We start from the raw sequence: 7,745 nt of genomic DNA, 5'->3' as shown, positions 1-7,745 counted from the left end.
AAACAACACACACACACACACACACACACACACACACACACACACACACTTTTTTCACCTGGATCATTGTCTGGAATATATCTGGTATTCAGAGACTTTTCCTGAATAGAATGTTGAGTTAGGAACAGATGAATTGTGTTGTTCAGGTCAAAGAGGAAAACTCTGACATTGACCCAGATACATGAAGCATGAAATCTCCTATGGATCTTCCTACTTTTAGTCATGAGCTTGGGTGTCACTTACACGCCACATCAAGGACTTCAGAATGCCTTGTCTAAGCAGAACTCTGTTTAGCTTCATCTGAACCTTTACATTTCACACGAACCTTAGTGAATGGTCCTTACAGCCTTTCTCTTTGAGCTGCTTAGGCTTTAGGCTGCTTACAACCTCGCTGACTTTCTGAAGACCAACCACCAAGGTCTTACTCTCTACCTCACCCAACAGACTTTTGCCAGCTCAACCTAATGGCCTTAGGGAGAGGCGTTATCAAGCTAATTCAATAAAAAATATTAAGTCCCAAGACAGTCAGTGTTCTAGGAGCTGTAGAAGGTACAATAGCAACAAGTATAGTTTTCACAGTTCACAAAACTCCAATTTTCTTTTAAAATAACTCAATTTCTTTCCTGGCTCCAAAAACCTCATCCTACTTAATACGCATATCAAAGGAAGTTAACTTCTAATAAATTCAGTCCTATCTAAGAATTTTTCAATTGTTTAGGTTTAAAATCCAGTTCCTTTGGAGTGGCAGCCCTGGGTCTTTTCTCTATTTTAAAGAAGTCTTGCTATCAGGACAGGAGTGGTGTTCAGCCTGTGATTATCCTCTCCTGGCATCTGTTGCCAGGTAAGTGGCTCGTTTCTTCTTTACTGGAAAATGTGTTACCCACCTGAATGGTAACAATTGTAATAGAATGTTATGAGGTCCCCAGGCCTTATGAGACTGTCCTTGCACATAAAAATTAAATTGGGAGAAGATTGGGGTGGGGGAGAATAAAAGAGTGAGTTAAGTTTTCTGTATGTGAACTCTGTGCTATTCCTTGAACTTGGACCAATGATCAGTCCACAAGTGAATGGCCACGTGTGTCAGAGGAAGGGTTTATGTGAATAGAAATCATGGCAACTCCCATAATTTTTTGGTGTGTGTTTGTTTTGTTTGTTTGATTTTGCCTTATTCCCTGGTTTAGGCTCCAGGTATTCAATTTGGAGAGGAAGAAACATGTGTTCCCTGGTCTAATTGTGAGTGAGCCCCTCAAGGGGTGACTTGCACTGAGTACAGTGCCATCAATTGCTGAATCCCCATATTTGTGAAGACAGGGGGAGATAGACTTGTGCTTGTGATGGTATTGTAGACATAACAGTCCAGTGTGTCTAGGGTGGCCTCAGGCAGCTTCTGGAAGGAGCTGCCAAGTTGTAATGGAAAGTCTTTTTCTGGAATGCTCAGAGATCAGAGAAGAAAACTTCCCTATTCTGACTCTAAAAAACTTTTGTTTCTCTTTGTGGTTATGCATCCTCATAGGTCTATAGTCATGTGAGAAAATCCAGAAGTTTTCTAGGTTCTTTCCTGACTCTTGACTCCCAACTCCCAGTGAAAGGATCAGGATACCACTTGGTTGGGTCAAGATTCTTCCCTTATTTTTGCCTGGCAGACCATGATGAGGCTACCTTTCCATATACATCTACTTTTATTCTTTTAGAACTCCTGTCTTGGATTCTGATACCTGTTTGGGAGCCCTGGCCTGAGGACGAGCTCCCACATTCTTGCTCAGACACACTCACTCTCTACTCATTCTTCTGATGTCCCTCAGCACAATCCACTCTAGCCCTCTGGCTCCCACTCAATTCTGCCTGATTTCAAAGTGCTACCTGCCCAGAACATGACACCATTTTACACTTTGGGGTTTTGGTGACTTGCTGTTCCATCTGCCAGAGTGCCCTCTGCCCACTATGTGCCCCAGAACTTGCTCACATTCCCCTTCTTCTCTCAGGAAGCACTTGGTGGCCCTCTCTGATGAAGCCGCTTGGGACTTCCTTTGTTGTGTTCCAGCCTCCTGTATTATGTCTCAGCTTCTCAGGTGGGCTGCATAGCAACCCAGTGTCCCTGAGTGTCATAGTCCTTTGTCACTGGATGAAAAGAACCCTGGCTTCACAGCATGCAGTAAAAGTCCCATCCCCTGGATCTCAAGGCAGATCTAGAGGCCATGGGGTGAGGAAGACCAAGAAGCAGGGAGACCTGGCTGCCCATCATGACTCTTTGTCTCATTGGTTCTGAGTTTGCGGGTTACTACCTTTCTTCTCTGTGAGAATGGCTCTTTTCTTCCCTATTTATTTATTTTTCCTTCTTTATTTTAATGGATATGGGGTGGTAAGAGCAATAAATTTCCTTAATAAAGTTTCTTTGAATGATTAAGGTTCTAGAAATTTGGGGTATTCTGGGATTTTCAGGATAGATTTTGGAGGAAAGACACAACAAAACATGGAGAAGCTTGAACCGTTTATTTTACAGACCTCAACTGGAACTCCAGCCAATTTACTTGGAGAAAACCACATGGGTGCTGATGGACACAGAAGCAGTTTCCATTAATGTATGAACAGGGTACGCACAATATATTGTTGGTTTCCTTCGTTGGGAACCACTGAAATATCATCACAGATATCTTTCTCATTAATTACGTCAATCAATATTGCAATTTTTGCGGTGTCTGGAAGAGATGAGGACAAAGATCATATTCCCTAAATCATTTGCAATTGATTTCCCTTCTTAGTTTTTCTCATGTAGTGTTTCCCTTTTAAAGCCTGGGCTTTGTCCTCATAGACTCCTCCTGGGGTCTTCCTTTCCAGTCACCCCTGCGTTCCTCCCCCAGAGCTTGCGCTGAACATTTGTTTCTGGTCTTCCTCACTGGTGGGTGGATAACTCCTTCCTTTGACAAAGGTTGTACTTACTTTTACTGTAAAAGTCCCAGAAGAAGGTAAATGGATTATCTTCACAGAGACAGCCGGTGAATTTTTGGTTGAAGTGACCCTTCATTCGGACATTGCTTCTGAGTTGAGCTCTAACCTGGTGGGGAGAGACGACTCAGTGTTAGTCTAGGGAACAGGCCGGGGATGGAAAGACGAGAAGAAGAAAGTGGAGATGGGCTAGAGACATGCAGGAGCCCACTCATGTGGTGTCAATTCATGGGTCAGTCAGTGTTCTCCAGTTTTCTCTCCTCAAGTCCTCAATCTCCTGCCTGAGAAGTGTGGGTGTGAGACTCAGGAGGGGAGAGGAAGATGTTATGACTCCAGGGGCAAGGAGAGCTCATCCCAGGGCTGCCATTCAACAGAGAGCAGCTTGCTTAGATTAACAGCTGGAGCTTGGGGGATTGACCTGCATGAAGTTTTGATCTGTGACCCAGTGAGACAGCATCCTGGCTGCTCAGGCATACATGTCAAGGTCAGACCTTATTGTCATCTCGTGACAGGGCCCTGCTGATCCTGAGACCTGGGATGACAGAAGTTAGACCTTTCCCTCTGACTTCCTCCATGGTCAGGTAGAAACAGCCATGGAATCCCAAGCCTGGCTGTTAGATAAGCAAGTAGAACCATGATGGTTCTTTTTTTCCTCTTTCAGCTTGAGATTGCTTTAGTATCTGCAATTATTGCTTCTGTCTATTTCAGTTGTCTAGTTAGCATTTGTATCCCAAGACCCATCCACCCAGAGGGATCTGTGGATGGAGTACACTATGTCTGTGAACTCAGATGGAAAAAAATTGTATCTTTACTTCTCCAAGATTTAACTAAACTTTAGCACTCCTCAATGCTATACGTTGCCTCAACAGCATATGCAACTTTTTTACCAGGAGCAACAAAATATCAGTTCATAGATTCAAATACCTTGAACATGACCTGTACTCATCACCACCCTGAACAAAAGGTGGCAATTAAAATGGCCGCATCAGTATGACTGAAACATCCGCAGCCTACACATCCCTGAAGCTTGGTCAGGTACCTGGCAACTCCACCTGGAATAACCCTTCACATTCTTCCCATTGGAATGCTGCTCAGAACCCCTGAGGTGGGGATCTTGATGTTTAGAGAAGACTATACTTGTATTGCTTAGTTTTTTAAAAATCACATTTGCAATAAAATATTGCCATGAATGGAAATTTTATCACTGTATAATTGCAGCAGAAGTATCAGAATCCAGTGGAATTCTAGCATAGCATGAATGAATGACATGTGTCAAAGACCAGCACAGTTTCACTAAACTAAACTTCTTTATTCAAGCTGAGCAACAACAACCATCACAGACAATGTCTTCATAAAACGAAATGTATCTTAATATTCTAAATATTTGAAATGTATCTTAATATTCTAAATGGAGAAATCCAGCTAATGTATTATGTAAACACATATGTCACTGTATTAGAACTTTTATTGTTGTCATTCAATATGATAACTATCCTATGTAATCCAATACACTTTATGCATTTAAAAGCAATTTTCTGATAACTATTTCATATATTTTATAAGACCAGTAAAATGGTCCATAATACAAAAATGCTTAAGTCTTTTGGTTAACCACAAGTGTTCTTTATCCTTAAAGCCTTATATGATGTTTATCTTCAAATACAAAATTATAGGAACAACCTATTCTACTTTGATTTGAAAATAGACAAATGTGAGCCTAATATCCCAATTTATCAAAAATTTAGTTGTAGAATTATTATAATTGATAGAAAATTAGGGGGTGTAAATTTCAAATTTATATAAACAAATTATATTTTCCTAAAAGTATAAATTATAATATAAAGATGTTTTTGTAGTTATATTCTTTTGTTGATTGAAATCTACAAATAAAATTTGTTGACTAAAACTAATATAATTTCCTTTGACCTGAGATATTTCCTGTTTGCACAATTACTCATTCTAAGGAGTTTCTTATTCTTTTTATTTGCACTTGGGTGGGTTTTTAAAGGTCACTCTCTCTTATTGTACTAACAAGATGCTTAAAAACATAATTTTATTGATCATAACATTACATGTCATTTTATTGATTTAAACACTTTATTACACCTATCACTTCTTTAGGGGTAGAAACAGACTTTCATTGTCTATTACCACCAGAAATTACCATTATCACAAAAATTTTATGCATATATTTTCTACACATTTTCCTCATTCTCATTTTCAGTTATGCTTAAACAAATAACAAAATTGAAAACTATCACTCAGACTCCCTTTCACTCAATTTAGAATAAATGGCTCAGATTTTTGGACTTCAAATAGAAAAATTTGACTAAACAGCTAGAATGTTCTGCACTTTCTGATCAAGACTCTTTTACAAGAATAAAGATATTTCCAGAATATATTTACATGAATAGCTATCTTCATGCTAGCAATTTTGGGTCCCTTAGATCTCACTCAAATCAGGAAACTCATGTTGTAGGGAAATACAGAGTGATGTAGTGCTCTAACTCCTGGTTGCTCAAAGTACTGTCCTTGGAATACAGCTTCTGCATGCTCTGGAGTTCCTGAGAAATCTAGAAGTTTTGGCTTCTCTCTACACCTTGGAATCAGAATCTGTCCTTTGACAGGATGGCCAGGTGAGTTTTAGGCTCATCATGATTCGAGAATTCTGTTCTACTGCAGTCTAATCTACAAAATAGACTTCTCTCCAAGAAATGCTGAACTGGGAAAAAGAGCACAATCTGTGGAGTGGAGGGTGGGGCCAGAACAAGAGCCAACTTTTGGTGACTTGAAGCAAAAGAGCAGAGGAAGGGGGAGTGAAAGGCAGACTTGGCTCAGGGCTCACTGGAGATGAGGCACCATGCTCTGCAAGTCCTTCTGTTCCATGCCTCAACCTACTGCATGGGGTTGCAATCAGTCCTACCAAGAACCTCTGTACAGGCTTCCATCCCAGTCCAGGAATGCTCAGGGCCTTGGAGGAACTGTGACTGGTTCTCCAGCAGCTCTTAGGCTTTGTTTTTTCTTTTACTTTCCCTCTTTCTCACTTCTTTTTTCTTTCTCCCTCCTTACCCTCCTTTCTCATCTTTCCTAAACCTCTTGGGATCAGAGTTTCCTTATCTCCAAAATGAGAATGGTCATCTGCCCCATGCTCCGACAATTGTTCTGAGTCTAATAGCAAAACTTATCAGGAGGTTAAGTATATCGTGCAACACAAAAGTGATAGAGAGCAATTCAATTTTGTTTCTAATAAAAGTAAGATTTGTCTGGAGGTCCCTCCTCAGGCCTGTACTTACCACCATGCATTCTCTCAGTTCTGTTCGAAGTTCAAGTTTCACACTGACTTCTTCATTTGGCCTTGCTGTCCGTGGCATATCCAAATGAAAACGCAACACCTTCCGTCTAGGTCTGAGAAGAGGGAAAAAAAAAAGCACAGAACTCAGTGACTAGTTCATGAGACTGGCAGGGGGACTGGAACCACCAGAGAGCTGGGGGGAGATGGTGAGATTGGATGAACTGCTTAGCATTAGAGCCCCAGGAATTTTTGCCTGTGGGTGGGTTTGGATATTGTGTATGGACTTAGTTTCATTTTAAGAAGCAACTGAATTCTACTTAAAATAGATCATTTTCCATTTTATTTCCATTGACAAAAAGAACAAGTTTACAAACAGAAAAAAGAAATGAAGATTCAAGTACAATACCACATGTCATTTACTAATAACACCCTACAGGTTCTGCTGCTTATCTGCTGTGGGATGGGAGAGGGGAGTCACCCTTAGGAGAAGACAGCATAGCCACAGAGTCACATCACTCCAGCAAACATCTCCATGCACTGGCTTTCTATGACTGTCCTGAAAGATCCTCCTTCTTTGTTCTGGATAGGGTCCAGCAATTAGAATTTACTTAGTTCTTTGGAACTTCCCAGGAAGTTTTAAAACTCTATAGGAAGGGATGTACAGATTTCCTGATTAGGAAAGAAGCCCTCCCTAAGGTTCCTCTGTGGAAGGAAGGGCTTGGCTCACGGGTTTTCCAGAGCTTTGTTGAGTCCCAGTTGCAGGCACAGGACCAGGAGCAGGGCTGCAGGGCCAGCCCTGAGTGGCAGCTGGAGAGAGCTCATGCTGAAGGAGGCAGAAAGTGACTTCCCAGAGGAGTGGTGATCCTGGTGTCCAGCACACTTCTTATATGTACATCAAGGAAGAGGAGGAGCTGCCAGGTAGGTCCTTGAAGTGAATCACCCAATCTTGCTCCCAACTCATGAACTTTCCTTGTTGAGCTGTACTTTGTTTCTTCCTTATTTCCTCAGTATCAGAGCTTCTCAGAATGGCCCTTGCCTGGCTTAAGGATATGGTTCTGTCCCTTCAGTGTCTGCAGTAAGGTATAGTCCTACCTCCTGATACTGCCAGTTACCAGTTACCTTGACAAGTCCAGCTTCCTCAAATGTTGAAATCCAACACCAAAGAAGCAGACTGAGGCAAGCATAGAATAAGACAGTAAGAAGTTTTATTTAAAGATAGGAGAGCAGAATTTTCCCCAGATAAAGAAGAGGATCTGAAAGGCAGAATCCCTGCTATGAGGAAGTCCTATCTCTTTGATACATCTAAAGTTTTCTTTGTTGTTGTTGTTCTTCCCCCTTAACTTGTTTATTTCCCCTCATGGCTATATATCTGATAGGGACATGCTGGTGGGAAACCCCAAAGGTGGGAAACAGGTGGGCTGGAGGGGCTAGGGTGGAGTGATCATTGCAGGAAGAGGTGCCCAGAGTGAATTTAATTAGCAGTTCCCTGTGTGCTCAGGAGTGGGTTCAT

At 41.4% G+C, this 7,745-nt stretch overlaps 1 protein-coding gene across 1 annotated transcript; it reads right to left on the bottom strand.

Moving 5' to 3' along the window:
• Positions 1–2,574: 2,574 nt before the first annotated feature.
• Positions 2,575–7,057, bottom strand: LOC308645315 (prolactin-inducible protein homolog; the record flags this gene model as incomplete). Its single annotated transcript, XM_081287362.1, has 4 exons — positions 2,575–2,696; positions 2,938–3,052; positions 6,237–6,348; positions 6,963–7,057. The coding sequence occupies 4 exons, from the start codon at positions 7,055–7,057 to the stop codon at positions 2,575–2,577; spliced, it is 444 nt and encodes a 147-aa protein (XP_081143488.1).
• Positions 7,058–7,745: the final 688 nt, after the last annotated feature.

The sequence above is a fragment of the Spermophilus citellus genome (genome assembly GCF_964194105.1).
Source record: "Spermophilus citellus genome assembly, chromosome: 3".
In the NCBI taxonomy this organism is placed as follows: domain Eukaryota; kingdom Metazoa; phylum Chordata; class Mammalia; order Rodentia; family Sciuridae; genus Spermophilus; species Spermophilus citellus.
Note: the sequence above shows the minus strand (reverse complement) of the source record. Positions and strands in the feature narration are given on the sequence as shown.